General features: G+C 45.9%; 1 protein-coding gene across 6 annotated transcripts in view; it reads right to left on the bottom strand.

Annotated features, from left to right (window-relative positions):
• Positions 1 to 12,407: 12,407 nt before the first annotated feature.
• MAD1L1 (mitotic arrest deficient 1 like 1) overlaps positions 12,408 to 21,287 on the bottom strand; it is a 604,081-nt gene continuing 595,201 nt past the window's right edge. For 5 of the 6 annotated variants that reach the window (XM_061599461.1, XM_061599455.1, XM_061599456.1 and 2 more), the window contains 2 exons: positions 19,958 to 20,090; positions 13,309 to 13,458 (listed from right to left, as the gene is read on the bottom strand). In XM_061599461.1, coding sequence (XP_061455445.1) covers positions 13,394 to 13,458; positions 19,958 to 20,090 — 198 coding nt within the window. In that variant the 3' untranslated portion in view covers positions 13,309 to 13,393. Of the gene's footprint in view, positions 13,459 to 19,957; positions 20,091 to 21,287 lie in introns of all 6 variants that reach the window. The other variant, XM_061599459.1, reaches the window with a different exon arrangement.

A 21,287-nucleotide genomic window follows, 5' to 3' on the forward strand; every position in this document is an offset into this window, starting at 1 on the left:
TTGGCCACTGAATAAGTGTGGTTTTGATTTTTAAAAGGCAATAATCTTCTCTCCCTGCTGCTCCTACGGATGGAAGGATCTATTAATTTTGGGTCTCTCAGTTTTTTATTTTTCCAACCTTAAATTCAGTTCTCTCCATTTCTGTAGCAATTTGTGCATTAAAAAAAAATCCTCATGAAGATTCTTCAGTCTTTTAGTGTGACTTTCTCTTAATAAACACATTTTTGCATGCACTTTTGACTAATGCACACATTTTTGCAAGCACATTCTCTTAATATAATGCATTTGGTATGTTATTTTCACTAATTTATTCATTTTTATGCACATTTCCCCCTAATGTTTTTGTGCACATTGCTTGATAGGAGAACTGCAACAGCTGTGCTTCAGTTTTGATAGATTCAGCTTTAAATGTGAACTCAATCAAATTGCTCCCCCACCCCTAGCTGCGTGCCAATAAATAGTGTTCCTCAACATCAGGGTTGGCTTCAGGCTTTGGGGGGTGGAACGTGGGCCAGGCACCCTGAATGGGTCCATCTCCCTCAATGAGTCTGCCCTTTTCAATGCCACTTCTGCCACCAGCTGCTCGTCCTCTGTCTTCTCCTTGCTAGTTACTACTAGTTTATTTGCCAGGCAGAGAAGCAATGAGCAAGCAGGCAGCAGCATCTCCTGCACCTTCTTCCTCACCTCTCATGACCCGCCAAGGCCAAGCAAGCCATTTTGCAGAGTGTCTCGGCAGGTTTCCTCAGGAGGGGAGAGTGTTCTTGCACTCGGGTCCTGCTTGCGGGCTTCCCCCAGGCACCTGGTTGGCCACTGTGAGAACAGGATGCTGGACTAGATGGGCCACTGGCCTGATCCAGCAGGCTCTTCTTATGTTCTTCCCCCGCCCCCTCTGTCTTGCCTGCAGAAAGAAAGGCAACGTCAGGACAAAACATGCGGCTGATGAGCTGCCCTTGGCTTGGTGGGTGCAACCTGCACAGCCTTGTGTTAGGATAATCCAGCACTGACCTTTGTTCTTTATGAGAGGGCTCGTTGCTCACCAGTAGGCGTATCTTTTGTCCATACAAAGTCCTAAGTGAATTCCTCAGCGTCTTCAGTCAAAGGATTGCAGGTTACATACCAGGTCAGAGGGACAATGGCCTAACCCTGTGGCTCATAGAATTGGGAGGGGGCCTTGTAGGGCAATGAGTCCAACCCCCTGCTCAATATCAGGCGGGTTCTTCTGTCAGTGGGATAGTGCTCCTAGCACAGTGTAAGAGCGCTTGCTTTGCACGCAAAAGATCTCAGGTTTGGTTCCAGCCTCTTCAGAGTACAGGGAGCTAGACAGGGCCTCAGTTTGAAATCATCAGTGGAAAAAATCCCGCATGTGACATTTGAGTTGGTTTATCCCAGTGGTCAGCAGGGCCCTCTCCTGCATGGTTCCATAATCAGAGGCTAGGTGGCTGCCTGCCGTGAGTGACGCAGGCACCTGGGCCAACGACGCTTTGCCTGCGCTAACCCCCATCCAGCCTTCCCTGCGGCGTGGCTAGAGTATAATTAAATAGGAAGCACCATTATAAACAGTTAATTATGGTTTACCATGGCAATAATCCCTTAAAATCGGTCATTAGCACGCTTAAGAACTATTTTGTATGTGGCATATTCTAATGAGTGAGAGTAGTTAACGAGTGATTTGTTGTAGCTATAATCCTTTCCAAACACCACCTCGGGGTTGTTAACTTGCAAACAGTGGTGCTCGATACGGCCATCCCCGGAGCCAAACGGGCATGAACAGCAAAGCCAGGAGGCATAATTCTAGGAGGGAGCCATAGAGGGGTATGCCAAGAGGGCACAGGCCAGGCACTGGCTGCCTCTGATGTTTCCATCAGGCCGCTGTGATCCCATGGCAGTTATCGTTTGCCACTCTCCATGCTAAATTATTTTATTTCAATCCACACCCGACAGTTGGAACAGAACGGATTTGACATAACTATAAGTGTGGGTTTATTAAATCCACACAGGAGAGACAGAGAGAGAAGAGAGTTGTTATCTAGGGACCGTTTATCAACCCCGCTCGCTCCAATGTATCTGACGTTATGGGTAATTTTATTTGATTTTCTTCCTGCCCTCCTTCCCTTCCCGTCTTTCAGAATGAAAAATCCCAATCATCCTAGAAAGAGGAACTGTCATTTAAAGTGCACCACTGAAGGCAACTCTGTTAAGTAGCAGTGGCATCAGAGTCTCAGCTTATCGTCTGCGGCAACGTGGGCTGAGCATCCCTCAGACTGGTGCGATCTACTTCATTTGTTTTTACCAGAACCCCAAAGTCCACCCACCAGAGCTAGTTGCAAAATAGTGGCTGGAGAGCAGAGCCAAATGCAAAACGGTGGCACAGGGGGAGGAGCTAAATATCTACTGCACCCCCAGACGATGCAAACAAAGTTCTACATCTGAGTTAGATCTGCTCAAACACCCGGGAGAAGGGCAACCAATTAACACTTATATTTTACAGAGGTGGGATAAGTGACTACAGCACAAGGCCAGTCATGGCAGGTTTTTATTTTTATTGTTTAAACACCTCCAGTTATATTTAAAGGAACTGTGTTTAAGGGAAGGGCTGGAGCTCAGCAGCAGAGCACCCACTTTGCACGCAGAAGGTCCCAGGCTCAATCCCTGGAATTTTCAGGTAGAGCTTAGAGAGACCCTGGTCTTTAATCCTGAAGAGCTGCTCCAGTCAGTATAGACAGTAGTGAGCCAGGTGGATCAACTGCCTGACTTGGTATAAGGCAGCTTCCTATGTTTGCTATGGGGGATCAGAAAACCTTACAGATCTGCTGCAATTCTCAGGTGGCCCCACCCAGTAGATTGCACTCGCTCTTCTGTCAGTTCCTAATCGACAATGTGCAGGCTCAAAGTGCAACTGCTTCACCTAGGAAGCAGGGAAGCTGAGCACAACAGCCCAGAGAGAGGCAGCAGCCGGGAGTGGTGATTTGGGGAACATAAGAGCCCGAATGGATCAGTCCAAGGACATTCTAGTCCAGCCTTCTGTCCACACATTGGCCAGCCAGATGCCTCTGGGAAGCCCACAAATGGGGTGTGAGCACAACAGCCTTCTCCCACTTGTGATCCACAGCAAGTGGAATTCAGAGACACACAGGAGGTAATATATAGGGACCATGACCTGTGGCCATCAGGACAAGAAGACAGACATGGTCCATATGGTATAAACTATTGATCCTCCTGCATCATCCCACTGGAATGAAAGGGATCTCTGCACAGCTTGTTGGCTGACGCTTCTGGAGATGTCAAGCGGCCAATCCAACTGAGCTATGTGCACAAGGTTTGGGTGGTGGTGGAGAATTGCCTTCTCAATCCCTGCAGGCAATCAGCTTGCTCCCTGAAGCATGAGAAGCAATTGCCCTTATTATTTCAAGCTTGCATTGCAGCAAACGTTGCTAATGGTCATAAAATTACCCAGTCCTTATTTAAAACCAGATCCCGTCTGTGTCAAGATGACCTCCCAATGGGCTTTGGCGGCTCGCCAGCCCTGGAGAAGCACAAAGGAGGAGCCTGTGGACCTTGGAGCGCAAAGTGGCAGGTGGGGTGGAGAGGGAGAGATCCAGAAACACAAACAAGAGAGAGAAGAAAGAGCAAGTCAAAATGTAACAAGAAGAGCAAGATTAATGGGGACTCAATCAATCAATCAACAAAAACTTCAAAAAGAGAGTTAAGGAAAGACTGAAACAATAATAGGTATAAATAGTTATGTTAAACTCCATCTCATCAATGAGGGAAAGAGGCAAAAAAAAGAAGCAGCTATTTAACACATGAAAGGCTAAGCTGCGACTTTGGTCCTTTGTGGGTTAGGGACATCCACTCACATATGGCAGCTTCCTGACTATTGGTCTATCTAGCTCAGGAAGCAGCTGTCAATGGTTTTAGACAAGAATCATTCCCTGTCCTACCTAGAGATGCTTGGGATTGAACTTGGGACCTTCTGCAGGCACATCAAGAGCTCTACCGCTGAGCTACACGTCTGTTCTTGAAGCATTTGTTCCTTTCCTTTATAGATGGGCAACGCAACCCAAGCCATGTGTGGTTCTACAGAATCTTGCCATAGTCAAGCCATGTAGTATGCTTGCCTCAGGGGACATTGCCTACTCCAAGTCACTGGCTACGTTTGGAAGAGGCAGAAAAACTCATTAGGCGGGGGGGGGGAGTAGCCAACACGGATGGTGCCTTCCAGATGTTGGGACTGCAACTCCCATCATCCTTGACCATTGGCCTGACTAGCTGGGCCTAAGGCAAACTGTAGCCCAAATACATCTGGAGGTCACCATATGGACTACTCTTGCACTAAGAGACAACAACGTCCCATTTGGCATTTGTTGGGTGGCACCTCCATGGTGGGAGTAATGAGTAGCTTGGCTGTTAGACTGATACATACTCTGTAGACATTACTCACCCCACATGCAGCCAGTGGAGAAAGCCCTTTCTCATGTTGAGGCTGCATGAACGAGCCATGCAGTTTTGAGGCCCCTTTCCATGTGTACAGTCACTACCATAGGAAATGGACCCTGGCAAGAAAGCGTGTTTTCCTGATGTCTTCATATGAGCACCTGCTTTATACTGAACCAGACCAATGGCCCACCTAGTAGCTCTCCAGGTGTCAGGCGGAGGTCTTTCTGAGCCCTGTATCCAAGTCCTTACTGGAGAACCTGAGACTTTCTGCATGTAAAACATGTGCTCCACCCACTGAGCTACGGGCAGAGATGCTGCCAGATTCTTAAAAGACTTAAGAAAATAAGAAATATGTGCTTCATCAGGCCAATGGCCCATCTAGTCCAGCATCCTGTTCTCGTGGTGGCAGTGGGAAGCCCACAAGCAGGACCTGAGACCAACAGCACTCTCCCCACCTGTGATTTCCAGCAATTAGCAGTCAGAGACATATTGCCTCTGATTGTGGAGAGACGGCATAGCCATTATGGCTAGTAGCCATCGATAGCTTTCTCCTCCATGAATTTGTCCAATCCTCTTTTAAAGCCATCCAAGTTCGTGGCCCTCACTGCCTCCTGTGGGAGTGAATGCCATAGTTTAACTATGCCCTGCATGAAAAAGGCCTTTCTTCTGTCTGTTGTGAATCTTCCAACAATTACCTTCATTGAATGTCCACGAGTTCTAGTGTTACGAGAGAGGGAGAAAAACGTTTCCTTATCCATTTTCTCCATGCCATGAATAATTTTATACACTTCTGTCATGTTACCTCTGACTCGCCTTTTCTCTAAACTAAAAAGCCCCAAATACTGCAGCCTTGCCTCACATGGGAGTTGCTCCATCACCTTGATCATTGCGGTTGCCCTTTTCTGAACCTTTCCCAACCAGAACTGCACATAGTATTCCAAATGCAGTTGCACCACACGTTTATATACTGTAATAGCATGAAGACATCGGCAGTTTTAACTTTAGTTCTTTTCCTAATGACCCCTACCATGGCATTTGCCTTTTTCACACAAGGTCAGCATATTCACTGAGCTATCCACTATGACCCCAAGGTCTCATTCCTGGTCATTCACCACCAGTTCAGACTCCATGAGCGTATGTGCCCAAGTACAAGCACACTATGTCAACTGGATTGCCTCAATTCTATATGATGCTGGCTATGGATACCCCTAAAGCACATAGAAAGCTGCTTTATCCCGAGTAAGACCACTGGTCCATCTTTCCTATCACCGGCTACTTAACACTCTTAACTGGAGATGTCGTCTGCATGCAAACCACATGCTCCGCCACTGATCTGCAGCCCCTCCCCATCTACACTGGCTGATCAATCCACCAGGACGTTCATGGAGGATAAGGCTACCAATGTCTACTGGCCACGATGGCTGCATGCAACCTCCAGGACTACCTCTGGACACCAGATGCTGGGAATCACGAGCAAGAGAGGACTGCTGTGCTCACGTCCTGCTTGCGGGCTTCCCAGAGGCATTTGATTGGCCACTGAGGGAACTGGATGCTGCATGAGATAGGCTTTTGGTCTGATCTAGCAGCCAGACTCTTCTGTTACCCCCCACAAGTCAACTGAAACAAACAGGAGATGTGCAAAAGTGCTACTGCTTCCACGTGGCTCACAACTTCCAAGAGAATCCGGCCCCACCCACCCCAACAAGGCCAGATCTTTCCCCTTCTCCCCCGGATGCTTTTTACGGGACACAAAATGGCATCACCTCTCTTTGCCTCCTGGTGGCACCACTTCAGTTCACAGCCTGCTTCAGGCTTAAACCTCCTTCTAGATGCCTGCTGTCAGGTAATTCCCTCCTCCCTCTCCACCTTTTGGAAAACACAGTAACAGGAGGGAATCTTTGCAAACATGTAAAACATGACATAAAAGCCACTGAGCTCAATCACAGATTTCCATAAACTCTGCAACAAGCTTCTGTTTCCCCATTAAAAAAACAGAAGGTACTTCAAGCTGACACTGTATTAGCCCAGAAGACTGTTGCTCAAGAAGGAAGAAACTAGATATTTGTAATATATATTCAGACACTTGTGCAATGACAAGCTCAACATAAGCCAGGTAGTCACTCAACTTGACTTTTGGGGGGTGGGCAGGAAACATTTCCTCATAATGGAATTGCAAAAAATTATATTTGGGAGGAAAAAAGCCTCTCTCTGGATCGTTCCAGGTGCCTTTTGTTGTAAACAAATATGTTGTTATTACATTCCAACCTGCCACCAAAGTTTGCCTAGAACCACGATTTGGCAAGTCCCCAACATTTCTGTCCAGCCAGGTGCTAGCCAGCTCACCTGCTTCTCTTGCTACCCAGTGGATGACAGACATGTTAGCAGAGTGATGTGAATAAAACAGATGGAGTCCAGAAAGAGAAATCCTGATAATAGTTGACTACAGGACAGGAGAGAAACCTGGGGAGAAATAAGCACAGGGTTTTGTCTTTCTGACTAAGTTCAGGCCTAGTTCACAGCAGGAAGCTATTCAACTTTCTGGGAGAAAGGGCGGGATATAAATCTAACAAACGAACAAATAAAGCTCTTTCACAACTATCACAGGATGGGTTTCCTTAGCAAGGATTACGCCACTCCAACTGGTTGCTAAGCAACACCTCCACCACCTCCTCCTCATTAACTGGCTGTTTACAGAATTAACCTATATTTATTTATTGAATGTATATCCCACCCTTCCTCTTGAAGGAGCCCAGTGTGGCAAACATAAACAAAACAATTTGACAACAAGAAGAAAAACATACTAAAAAGAGTTAAAACATTCCAAAACATAATTACCGTTCTAAAACACAGTTAAAAATATAGCCAAACACCAGCTAAAACATTCTAAAATTCCTCTTTCAACAAGCCTTTCAACAAGTCTGTGTCTGTGCTGGAATTGCTTTTTCATATGTTTTTAAATATACTGTATATTTTAATATAATATGTTTTATATAATATATAAACATATTTTAATAGGTTTTAAAACTTTAAAAATGTTTTTAAAGCTTTTTAAAAATGTTTTTAAAGATGTTTTATTTTAATGTCTTAAAGGTTGTTTTGTTTTAGTATCTTTAAAGTCTGTTTTTTTTAAGTGCTTTTAGTGCTTTTGTTTGCTGCCCTGGGCTCATACTGGGAAGAAGGGTGGGATATAAACAAAATAAAATAAAATAAAACACAGCTTAAAAACATACTTTCATCAGTGACCTTCAGGTTGCCAGGAACAGGTCTCTTCAGCCATCAAATGCATGGGTAAACAGGAATGTTTTCAAATTCCTTCTGAAAGTTAATAGCGATTGTGACAGACATGCCTCACCGGGAAGGGCATTCCACAAACAGGGAGCCATCACTGAAATGGCCCTGTCACTGGTCAGCTCCACCCAGTCAACACTTGGTGGCACCACCAACAAGGCCTTGTTTGATGATTGCAGGGTCAGAAATGGTTGATACTGGGGATTACTTAGATCACTAACGGAATGATCCCTGCTGTTGCTCTTCCATCAGGGCACACAGAAATGTTTCTATTTTGCTCTTGTAAAGCTACAATACAAAGAAGCCACAGCACAGCCACTCACTGGGCCAACCCTACCCTTGGGCAGAGCAAGGTGGCTGCCTCAGACAGCTGATTTTGGGTGTCATGAAAAAGCAGCAAATGTGTAATTTGTGTAGTTGTATTTTTACTCCCAAGGAAAGGCAGATCCAGGATTTCACTGGCAACTCTCACACATTCAGCATTGCAAGCAAGATATATTTTATTCTACATATTTATTTAGAAGAATTAATAAGCCACTTTATCAAAGAATCCTTAAATGGCGTACACAGAACAATTTATAACCATTATCTGTATACTGATATTGGGCAAGACTGTGGACTTTGGAAACGGGGCCATGCAAAGCCTTTGCTAACTTTGATATTCACCTTGAACACCTTAATTCCAAGGCAAATATTGAATTCTCTCAGTCAGTTCATCAATATTGTTCATTATGTTCTGTGTTGCTCCCTGTATAATTCTCCTAGGGACAGATTTCTCACAGGAATTCCCCAGAGTGTCCTTTCTGAATATCTGGGAGAAAATCTGTTATTTGTTAATGGATGGGGTTAAACATATTACATATAAGGATTCTGTTTGCCTGAGCAGCTCAACGGATCAGACAGAATTTCATTGCTCCACATGGGATCACATATGCTGGAAACCACCTGTGCTAAAATGTACCTCTATATTGTTTGTATTTTCGTGATAACCAATGGCTGTACTCGTCCAGGTGCCCTGGGGTGATGGTGGTCTTAGACCCCTTACTTTCTGTGAAGCAGAGTCCCAGCTGGGTCTCCATTGCCCTTTTCTGCTGACTGGAGCCAATCAGAGTGAAAGGAGCTGAATCAGCCAATGAGAAGATTCTTCTCAGTAGCTAACACACTCCCCTTTTGTGCTGATTGGCTCCTAGGGATAACTGATGTTGTGGGAGAAGGCGCACGTGGGAAGGACTGAGGAGTGTGGAGATGACGACAGAGAGCAAGCAAGCAAGGGAAAGTGGAAAAGGAGGGAGGGGATAACTTGAGTGGAAGCTGAGGCTCTCTCTCTCTCTTTCTGCTGCACGGCCTCCAAGGTGCTGTCACCTTGGGCAGCTCCTAGAAAGTTCCAACTAAAACTTGGAGCAGATTCACAGACATCAGTACAACCAGTCTCCACTGTGTGTCTGACATTTTTTTTCCCTGTCCAGACCCTGAGAAGAGATGAAAAGCACAAAACAAGCTGGAATTACAGGATTTCTGTCAACTGTCTCCTCCTATGCCCAATCCCCTTTCCTCTGGGCCCAGAAGAAATCTGCAAGAGAAGATAAAAAGAAAGCTTCATAGTCCCTGCTCTTGTTGTCTGAAGATGAAGCTATGGCTCCTGGCCCTGACCACCCCCTGCACAGAGAGCCCTTTAGAGGATCATTCTAAGCAGGGACACAGAATGTGACACTCTCTTCCAAAAACCCGGAGTAGGGGTGGAAAAATCCCTCCCCCCTGGTATATGTGAAGCACATCACAGTAGAAGCAATGAACTGACTCTCTATAGCCATTGGCACCGCTAGCAAGAGAAGGATCAAGGTAGGTGTGACAGTCCTAATGATCAATGCTCTTACTTTCTCCCCATAGAGTTTTGCTGACGGAGGCTGCTGCAGAGAGCATAGCTCAACCTGCCCCCCCGCCCCGCAGTAGATCTAAGCAATAACTGGAACAACTGCAGTCTTCCCAGGTTCAGGTTTGTGGCATGCAAGCCTCAACAGAGGGGAGGATGGCATCTAGCTCAGATGGCTTTCTAAACAAGGACAAGTGACACACCACACAAAATGTTGCAGCATGGAGTATTCCTGCTCAGGATTCTGGGCAGCCAGCAGGGATGGTGTAGAATATTCACAAAATTGGATTTGGCATCAAATTCTGGGATAATCCACGGGTTCTCACTCTTTGCATTCACAGCTGTTAATGACATTGTAATTTAAAAAACAACAACACCATGATGAGAATTACATAATTATTTAAGTAATTATTTTTGTAATCTGTTGCTGCTGTATGCATTATATAAATATACAGCAGCATAAGGAATAATGGAGAAAATCAGGCAATTTTCCAGAAAAAAATAACCAAAAAAAAAGAGGAAGAACCAGGAATTGCGATAACTAGCAGAACACAATTTACAGCAAATAGGAACTGGCAGCCCATTAGATGAATTGAAAAACGGAACAGAAACTGCATCCCTAGCAGCCGGTCGTGCCCTTTTCTAGGATATTCCATTCCATTCCCACTCACTGGTTTTCCATTTCTTCCCTCAATAGTCAGTCAGAAGTCTGTGCTCACTGAGCATGCTCAGTCTTCATTGGGGTTTTTTGGGGGGGGGGCAAGTGTGTCACTCTTAGCTTTCTTTTCCTTTGTGAATCTTGGGGATCCCTGGAGTCTACTAATAACTCTCTTTCTGTTTGTGGTGTTTCAGCTACATCAAGATCCATACTCAAAAAATGAGCTCGCTGTTAAGAATGGCGAGGGGTCTGGAAACCCCAGAATGGTGGGAGAAGCTGGAGAAGAACAGGTTAAGGGGGCATTCTTCAAACGTCTGAAGGGCTGTCACACAGAAGCCGGAGCAGCCTGTCCTCTGCTGCTCCAGAGGGCAGGGCTAGAGATTTCAGGGAAGTCGATTCTGTTGAAGGAAGCTGCCTCTTACCCCACCCTCTTCTCCGTTTTTTCTTTTTGTGGGGGAGCCGGGAGGAGTGGGTAGCAGCGGAAATGGAATTTAAGCCCCATTTCAAGAAGAGTGCTGAAGTGGTCAGAGTGTGTGTGTGTGTGGAAGAGGTCACACTTTGAGCTCCCTCCCCATTCATCTAATCTCTAGATAAAACATTAGAAAGGGGGCAGATAGAACGACACGGCTGGTGGGGTCACAAAAGCCACGGCGCGGCTTTCCTCAGCCCTCCTTGCTCCCAAGCCACATCTGTTTGATCATCAATGTCATTTTGGGGAACGCACTGCTTGATGGGCAGGAGGCTTTTTGTCAATTTCCAGCACATCTTTTGCCTGCCCCTCCCCTCCACCTCTGCTTAGCCAAGATAGTGGGTTTATTGTAAATTTATTAATTACTTCGTTTCTCCAGAAAGAAGCCTGCGGAATGATTTTTCCAGAGGCAGCTGTGGCTCTGCCATTGTGTCAGCCGAGGAGCTGCGCGTGGCTGACGTCACGATTCATTTTCTCCATGACTGATGCAGGCGGCTCTCGGTGCCACGTTGTGCATATGAATCAGGAAGCGTTCCTCTGGCATGGAATGCCAGGCAATCCATCTTCACACCCAGACTCAAAACAGCCAAGAGGGAGAGACGAAAGGAAACTTTTGCTGTTGGCTATTGTTCCAAACAAATTGCTACACTGGCTCCCCAGAGCCATGCTTCAGTGGTGGTGGTCTCTGCATGGCAGTTGCTCTTCAGGGCACTTTTTCAGATGAAGAAGGTAGAGCACCCTGTTTCCCCCCCAGAAAAAAGCATCCCTAACATTGTTTCCAAGATCCTTCTTGGAACATAGGGTAATACTTTGCAACGCAAGTGGATTTGCTCAAAGCCAATTCATCACCGAGTAGTAGTGGTCATAGGGGTTTGAACCAGAAACCTCATGGCCTCAGGATGGCACCGCACCTAGTGAGTTATCTAGGACTATGCAACATTGCAGATAGTAAGAAGCACCTGCACTGGCAGGCATATGAACCACTCCCGATTAACCAGGCCTGGTATATATTCTAGGATCCTGGCTTGCCTTTGCCTGAGAGCAAGTTTTCTGCCTGTGACACTCAGGGTCCAACTTCCCAAACTTCCAGCTCAAGTCTCCCCCAGTCCCAGAGCTCAGGGATCCTGGGCTGCAGAACGTGCTCTCCAACCCTAGACATGGGGATGGTCACCAACAGCCTTGGCCTGGCCCTAACAGTGAAGATAGAAACATATCAAGCAGAAAATGTCTACTGTGATTGTTTCTAGTGCTACCTTTTACCGTCATCAACAGTGTTTAATTACTGCTGTTTTATCAGATTTTGTGGGCTTCTGCAAACCCTAGAATTCTGATCTTTTTTTTAAAAAAACCAAATAATTTGAAGGGAGGCACTGAAATGTTTAAATAAACAATTACCAGCCATCAGATTATTTTGCAGAAGTCCATGGTTTCTGCTTTGAATTTCCAAACACGACCGACTTTGACAGGGTAAGGGGATAGGCTGGCTTCATAGCTGACCCTAATAAGTTGCCTCTAGAAAAACGATGGGTTTGCTGTGTGCTGGTGAGTAAGTCGCCCTTCTCTTTGTGTGGTAATATCAGTGCAAGCACCGCCATCCATCATCCATTACCATCGCGAGGGCTGTGACGGCCAGGAAGAGAAGCATCAGCTGCACTCTGCAAATGAAGACGCACAGAGCCCCAATGCACAAGCAACACTTTATTTGCCAAACCCCTGGCTTGACGCTGCCTTAAAAACACATCTTGCCTTGGCCCCCTCAAAGCTGAAGGTAGGATGAGTAATTAACAGACGGTGAGAAGGCCCCATCGGGCACAGGGGGAAGGTGCCAATCCCAATCTCTGGCTACAGTCCACCTACGGAGCAAAATTGGCACAAGCATCCCCAATCCTGGGATTTCAGATACAGTCTGAAGAGAAAATACTCAAGTGGCATCAGAGCAGTACAAGGTGGGGGATTTAGATACAAAAATCGATTTGTGCTTGGCCTTTTCCCGCTGACAAGTTAGGCTGGAACTAGAAAATCATTACTGTTGCCAGGGGCTGGGTTCACCATGAATCTCTGGGATGGAACCCAAAGGGTCACTTGACTCCCTACTTTCTCTCAGATATTTTTTAATGGGATATGCTCTGGGAACAGTCCAGGACTCTTTTTAGATAACCAGGATGGCCAGAAAGTCATTTTTCTTTTGGTTGTCTTTAACAGGCAGCAGGAACTCTCCCTCACCTGACTCCCTTTTCCAGAGAGAAGTAGCAGATGCCCCCTATTGCCTAACTAGTGTTGGCCACAAATATCCAATATATAGGGACAAATAAAACAATTTAAGCTTGTGGGGCAGGGAGGAGGGATCTCTTTGGCTACTTCTTTGAGAAACCACAGAAGGCTTTTAGGAAGTTCCTGCTTCAGAAGCTGGAATCTTAAACTGCAACTTAAGTGAGAAATGGCCCATTCATCGGGAGCTCCTAGAAGATTGGCAGAGACCCTGCTAGTCATATCCACCTGCAGATGGTGCAAAAGGCTGAAGAAGACGAACGAAGACGAACGAAGACGAAGACGACGAAGAGAGCGGCTGAAGCAGAACTAAGCCACGGTCTGACGACTGAAGAGGTCGAGGGTGATGGCGCTGAGGAAGGCTGGAATGCTGTCCTGTTGCAGCAGATGGAGATCAATCAGTTCACGGATCGTCCGTGAAAACTCCGTTTCCAATAGCTGCATCTTTGCACTGGAGGATCTGGAGGCCTGGAGGAAAACAAATGGGATGCAGGGAGGAGAGGGGGGGTAAGCTGTTAATTCATGACTGCCAGTGCCGTCCCAGGATGCCAGCATGTTCCAGCACCCTCGCCACAGAGGCTCTTCCAAGATATCTCGTTCTCATCAAGGTAACGTTATCTACTACTGGGCAGGTGTTCAACACACAATTTAATTGGGTCATTATTAAGATTCTGAGTTTCCAAAATGCCTGAACAATACCCCCTGTGCGAGCCTCAGATGAATAATGAATTGCCGAGCAGTGGGAAGAATGCTGAGAACGTTTTGAAAGCAAACTTGAAAGGGGCTGTCGAGTTAACGTGTGCAGAAAAAGGAGCACCACCAAAGGTAATCTATCAATAAAACCAGTCTCAGTGGGACTGATATATACAAACAGCTCTATCCTGTCTGCATGAAAGATTGATGGTCTAAGCCCTTCAGCCCCCTCCCTGCTTCCTGAAGATCTGATAATTCAACCTTCACTACTTTCATTAGGTTTCTAAACAGCTCAGCATCATATACAACCAAGTCATTTTTGAGGAAGGTTTTTTAAAAAACAAACCCAGGAAGGCATCCTGTTCAAAAGCAACCACAGAGCTGCTTCACGCAGTCAAGACTCGCATCAGAAGCAGCATGTGGAAAATGCAGCCTGGTTAGGGATGGAGGAGAATTTCACTAAAAGTCAAACTATACCTAGGACTACCCCTCTCCCCTCCCCAGTTCACACATTTGCTATCTGTGTGGATTGGTCTTCTTTGCTACGAGCTTCTGCGGCTTTTCCCAGTACTGGATTGTTTAAAAAATTGGGTTTACTTTTCAGCTTTCAAAATTACATTATGTAGATGAGCTGAAAAAAACCCTCACCTTCACAAGCCTCATTTCATGGGGGGACGGGACTTTTGTCTCTTCTCCTTGGACAGATAATAACCTGAGGCAAGATGCTTACTTGACAGGCAATTACCTGGCTCATTTATTTTTGAATTAAAAAAAATCCACAGACCATTGTTTGAAAAAACGAAAACACTAACGTTATTTTTCAGCGGTGGAAAAGAAGGAAACAGGAAAAGCAGATGATAACGAAGTGCTAACTACAAAGGACCGTAAGCAACTGCAGACTACAAACTGCAAACGACATCCTTATGTTCTCCTCAGGCTGCAGAACATAAAAGCCATTGCCAAGGGTCCCCAGGACCATCTCAAAGGGGGAATTTCCCTTTTTGCACACACACGGGGACTAAGTCTATCCATCCATCATGCTGCAGTGCACCAAGGCTCTACAGCGGGAGCATTTTTGAGGGCAGAAAGGCAGAACTGCCGACAGACACAGAAAACTTGCCAGGAGCGGCCAGCAGGTAACCCCTGTGGTGGGAAGAATGTGGCTTTGTGTGAAACAACACACTCAAGTGGAAAGAGAAGCTTGACCCCACAGAGGCATGGGCAAAGTAGCACTGAGCTGAAAGTTCTCATCCAAGAAATTTCAGCTCAAAAGTGAGGGGAATTTGGGGCCTCGTGAAAGAATTCCGCTGCCATTACCTGTGGCACTGGAGCAAAATAAAATTAAAAAGAGCTCACCACTGCCTTGATAAGCCCCCCCTTTAAAACAATTGATTGTATCCAACTAAGAGTAGATCCACTGGAATTAACCACCCCAAATTAGTTATCTCCCTTCATTTCAATGGGTCTACTCTCTGGATAGAACTTGGCTGGATAAAACCCAATTTTGTGTGCCCTGAAAAAAGTGCATGGACAGTGGAGGGGGCAATGCCTATCAAAACCTGGGGGAGGTTGAATGGGGTATCTAGTGAATGGGGACAAAGCTCCTCACCTCTCCCAACGAAAAATGAAACCTGAATGAATGATGCAAAATAGGATAATTTTTGCAAATGTGTGATGCTCCTGATCATGCAAAGGGCCTTTCACTATTCAAGAAGCTGAGTGAATCCAAATGTAAGCTCTTGTTAAACATGTTTGCAACACACACACACTGGTAGCGACTGCCTGGTTAAAAGAGGCGTTGACTTTATTATTCCCTTATATAGGAGAGCTAGTGAAGCCACAAGATCCGCCTTATATAGAATGAGAGCCTTGATCCCTCTAGCCAAGTGTTGTCTATTCTGCCTTGAAGCAGCTCCCAAAAGTCTTTCCTAGCCCTGCAACCCAAGATCCTTTTGGCTGCAGATGCTACCATGGATGGAACCCGGGACCTTCTGCATGCAAAGCAGGTGCTCACCAGTGCAACTGTGCCCCCTCCGCCAGAAGCAGAGCCCAGCCCCCTTCTTGGCACATCTAGCCCCCTAACACATCAATCGTAATCCCAGAACTGGCTTCCTGCCTCTGTGGTAGGGCTGGGATAAAGTGTGTGTATGCGTGTGTGGGTCTGGTTTTGTAACATGTGATGGCACCACATCCCAGAATCCTTTTATTGTGCCTTTAGCACAATTGCTTTCCTGCATGAGACAAGATTAGCTGTCCTCAGAGAGAAGAAAAACATCATCAATCTTTCTTTTAACGCTGGAAATTGGTAAATTATTCAGGGCTTTATATTTTTTAATATATATTCCTTTTGGAAGGCAGAGATCTTATGCTACAGATACAGTGGAGTGTCAGCGTTCAGTCTCTGAGCAAGCCAGCTGCTCTGGAAATGGAGTGCCTTTTGGATTTTTCTTCCACTCCGTCTATCCATCGATGGAGATGAAGGTTGCAGAGGGGCCAGGAGCTCAGTGGTAGGTGATCCCTCCTGGAAAGAAGAGAGCAACCTACAACCAAACTGCAGAACGGACTGTCTAACCCATTCACTCCTTGTATTCATCCCTCTAAGGACTTCTGTTTTCTCTGGCTGGTTTGGATGACACCTCATCCTGGTTCTGCCCATACACACAGAGGGAGCACAAGCGTGCCTTCCTTCCTTGTCCATCCTCCAGGGTTGCCAGACGTACGTCAGATGTGGGGCATAACCCCTGAACATGGCCTATACACATCAACTCCAAAACAGGCAAGCACAGATTGCTGTTCAACCATTACAGACCCGGGAACCAAACCAAATACCCAAACAGGCATTTGGGGATCCACTTCTTTTTAAACCAAACATTCCTGTAATGGTAGGGATGTTGTTGTGATTCACCAATCTCAAGACCAAATATTGAATTTTGCCCAGGACATGGAACTGTATTTATTTATTAAATTTATATCCTGCCCTTCCTTCCAGTAGAGGCCCAGGGAGACACCTCTGACTATTGCAGCCCTGCATGGATGTCCAGACATGCCAGTGACAGGGCTGGCCCACTGAGGAGGGCAGATGCACACTTGCTCCAATCCACACGGATGCAGGAGAAGTGTTGTTTGGTCTGTCCCTCTGCGGGCAGACTTAGAACCAGTTTCTACAGTCAGACATTTTCCCTACACCATACCATTTCAGCCTGCAGATGGTTTTTTTTTTAATTCTCCTCATAATGGGGGGGGGGATTGCACACAGAAAAGCAAGCATGCTATGAAGAAGGACTAGCATTCTCCCTGACATGCTTGTTTTCTCTCCTTTGTTCTTGTTTGTACAAGATAATATTCAAATAGGAACCTCTTAATCCCCACCTTAAGAGATGCACACCCGGGAAAAGCTTTTCCACTCAACTGAGGTGCAACCAAACATCCTAGAGCAGGGGTAGTCAACGTGATGCCCATCAGACATTGTGGAACACCAACTCCCATCATCCCTGAGTTGAATCCTGACAAGAGGGAGGCACTGTGGGTGAGTGGTTCCTGTGTCCCAGAAATTGGTCAACTGCTTGCCCTGGATGGGTTGCACTCCTCCTGAAAGAGCAGGTATGCAATCTCAGGGTGCTTCTGGATCCAGCTTTGTCACTGGAGGCCCAGGTAGCCTCAGTGGCTAGAGGTGCCTTTTACCAGCTGTTGATTGGTACAACAGCTATGGCCGTTCCTGGACCGGGAGAGCTTGACCATAGTAGTTCAGGCATTGACGGTTTAAAGGTTGGATTACTGCAATGCACTCTACCGGGACTTCCCTTGCACTTGACCTTGAAACTGCAGTTAGTGCAGAATGCTACAGCACAGTTGCTGACAGTCGTGAGATCCTACCAGCCTATTACACCTCTGCTCACAGATATGCACTGGTTGCTGGTTTGTTTCTGAGCCACGTTCAAGGTATTACTATTCCTTTACAAAGCCCTTAACAGCTTGGGACCAGTTTCCTCAAGGGATTGCTTTACCCCATATATGCCCTCAAAGGAAACACTTTTGCTGAAATGGACTGTGTGCGTGGGCCTTGCTATTATAGACCCTTTCATATTATATGAACATGAAAACTCTTGCCTATCTGTTGACAGAGATTATAGGCTTAACTTGCTATATTTAACCTGTGCTGGGACTCAAATGGAAAGTGGGAATTCCACTGAAGATGTGGAGATTGGTGTAGCTGGTCTGAGAGCTGGGAATTAAAGGCTCCAATACTTCCTGGTGCCTGTAACCGGCAGGGCAGAGTATGCGATTTGCAGGGGCAGTTCGGCAGAGGTCATTTCTAGAAGTAGCTGGTTTTGAGACTTTAGATCAAGGTGGATCTCAGCACGATAAGGCAGAAAAGTCCTTTGTTCTAAAAACCAAGAACAAAGATCTGCAGCTCTAAAGTAAGATGCTTCACAGAGAATGTTATGGTGGGGGACTGTTTAGTTTCAGAGCAAGTGGATGGCAGTTTAACCTAGTTAATTTCATTCTTTTGTTCCATGCGGGAGCCACTTGTATATTAGCAACCTTTCCGTGTTATGCCTTTATTCTAAGAACCTCTGTTTTTGTCTTTAGTAAACTTTTTGTCTTGCTTCATTAAAACTTTGTGGGCCCCCATTTATTCACCACCCGCACCTTAAACCTAATTCCATGCTACTTGGGGAGACACAAGGAGTGCCTTTAGGGTGATTGCTGATTGGCAGCCTTGCAGGAAAAGAAACACCCATCATCTGATGGCAGCAAGCGCTCTTCACTAGGAAAGGTGGGTGCCAGAAGGGGGACCTTCTGTATGGCCAGATCTCCCTTCCCCAGGCAGCACAAGCTCTAGTGTCACTGGGGTGCTGTAACATCCTTATTTGACTGCTTCAGCTGGTACTGTCACAGGTGCCGCATAATATTCATCCTACACTTGTAAGAAATTATTCTTTTAGTGTGGCAGCATCTGCACTTTGGAACTCCCTGCATATTGACATCAGGCAGGTGCTTTTGCTGAATTCTTTTCATCACAGCTAAACACATTTTTGCTTGGGTAAGCCCATCCAGACATGTACTTGACACATGTTTTAATCTGTTTTTAGCTTGATTTTTTCAAAAAAATACCTGTTTTTAACTTTTTATTGACAATTTTAATGCTTTCTTTTTTGTAAAACAGTTAGAGGTAAGGTTGCCAGGTTCCTGGCCTGAGACTGATCCTGTATCTTTAGGAGAAGAGAAAGTCAGCCAAGTGCAGGTGTTCTTGCAACACTGTAATGGGAACAACTACAAGGTGGAATTCTCCCTGCCCCCTGCACAACTTTTAAAGATACAGAAGACCTCTTGGAGGCTGGGCCGATGTCTCTAAACTGACCACAATATGGAGGGTTAACCTCTCTCTCTCTCTCTCTCTCTCTCTCTCTCTCTCTCTCTCACACACACACACACACACACACAAACGGAAAATTGACACTATTTCCCCTCAAAGCTTCCATTTAGAGAAAAAAACCTGGAAAAAATTGATTGTTAATCCCTCTCCTTTTACCTATGCCATGATTGTGAACTGCACCCCGGGGCTGCTTTTTATAAATAAAGACATGGGAATTTTATAGTCTGACTCTGAGTCAACTGGCAGAGGTTTCAGGAAAGACACTTTTTTTTTTAATCCAATACATGATTGTCTTATGAAATTTGCTTCCAAAGGTTGTGGTGATAGCCACTAGCTGGGATGGCATCAAACAAGCCTAGACAGATAATGTGGGATTTGCTCAGGAGAATTACTTGGTGCACTATATAAAATGTTCACCCTTTTCAAAACAACCATAGGGCTGGTATAGCACAGTGGGGAGAAGAGCCTGGCCGTGGGCAAGCTGCAGAGTCCCAAGGAGCCCAGTTGCCCCCCAGCTGGCAGTTGCAGACAAGGAAGGGGCTGGCTTGTGCAGCTGTGGCAAGCTGAGCAGGCCCTAGGCAGCTGGGGAGGACTAGCCTCAGAGGGAGGCAGTGATAAACCTCCTCTGAATACCGCTCACCATGAAATCCCTATTCATAGGGTCGCCATAAGTCGGGATCGACTTGAAGGCAGCCCATTTCCATTTTCAAACCAACCCCCTTGTTGCGTTTTCTTCACCAATTTCCTGCTGCTGGCCATTTCGATTGCCCTATCTTGGTCTCTGTTTTCTAATCTCCACTTTAGCAGGCTTAGATCTTGTCACAGACCAACAAACCAATGTTAAAACATTCTTCCTTTTTTACAAAACACAAACCCCCACAAACCCACAGCTTTGACCTTTTAGCAGGAAAATCCTTTGGTTTCTGCCTCTTGCTTCAGATGCTAAGATTTTTCTAAATGTCAGGAGCTGACTGTCCATGCGCAGCGGTCTCTGGAAACAGACAACCAGCTTCTTCACAGAAAGGGCCGCCTAGGATACAAAGCTGATGCATAAAGCAAAAGACAAGGCGCGCAATCCTCTTTTCAAGTTTTGCAAGTGCACATACAAGATCTTGTATTTAAAAAATCACAGCCACGTCACACTGAAAATGAAGGTGGGGTAATGATGTACTGAATTCCAAAAGTCTGGGTCAAATGGTATGATGAGGGTAAGCGCATGGTCAGTAAAAAGGACATGATTTTGCTTAGATGGGGATCCTGTGTCCCTCCAGACATGGTTGGATCCCAGCTCCCATCAGCCCCAGCCAGCATTGCCAATGGTCAGGGATGAAGGGAGTTGTAGTACAGCAACACCTGGAAGTACACAGGTCCCCCATTCATGGCTTAGATCCTGATGGTGCTTACTATGAATGGAGGAGAATTTGGTTTGGTCCACAGTTTTGCAACCATAGGTCAGGACAGAAAGGTCCAAACCCAGGCAGAGACAAAATTTAATATGCAGTTGGAATTCCACCTCCCGCCCCATCTAACCTGAGTGACCCACACGAGGAAAAACCCTGCCTTAATACTTCGAACTGCAGCCAGACAACATCCTTCCCACACAGGTTGCCTTTGCAGAGTGGAGCTAATAGGGAGCCAATCAGCAGAGAGGAATCCATGACATAGCAGGGCCTTGTCTGACTATGTCCCAAAGAGAGATGAACCGGTGAGGTGTAGCAGTTAAAGAGCGTCAAGCTAATAAAACAAGGAAACAAACCTAGGCAAACATTCCAGATACTGAAAGGTGCCATTGCTTGTGTTAAACATTCTGAAACACTATTCAGCTGTAAGGAACAGGCGTTTAAAGCTACCTAAACCTTTATTTATCTTTCCAAAGGCTTCCCCTAGAGAGAGAGAGAGAGAGAGAGAGAGAGAGAGAGAGAGAGAGAGAGAGAGAGAGAGAGAGAGAAGCAGGTTAGTTCTCCAACTCTAACAGAGGAGGGTTCTGAGAAGAGGTATAATTACTCAAAATGTTGCTCCCCTGGGTGGTGATATCATTATCAAAAACCCCCAATTGAATTATGCCTCACTGATCACTCTCTCCTAAGCATTAGGCCTTGCTCAAATATCATGTCCCCAGGTAGCTAGTAAATGACTATAATTAGGGGGTGTTCATTTAAAATGATAGAAGTATTAAAAAACACAAAACAAGACAAATTGGCCCACATGATGCAGATAGGGCTGGCAA

Source organism: Rhineura floridana, chromosome 17 (assembly GCF_030035675.1).
Source record: "Rhineura floridana isolate rRhiFlo1 chromosome 17, rRhiFlo1.hap2, whole genome shotgun sequence".
Lineage (NCBI taxonomy): Eukaryota > Metazoa > Chordata > Lepidosauria > Squamata > Rhineuridae > Rhineura > Rhineura floridana.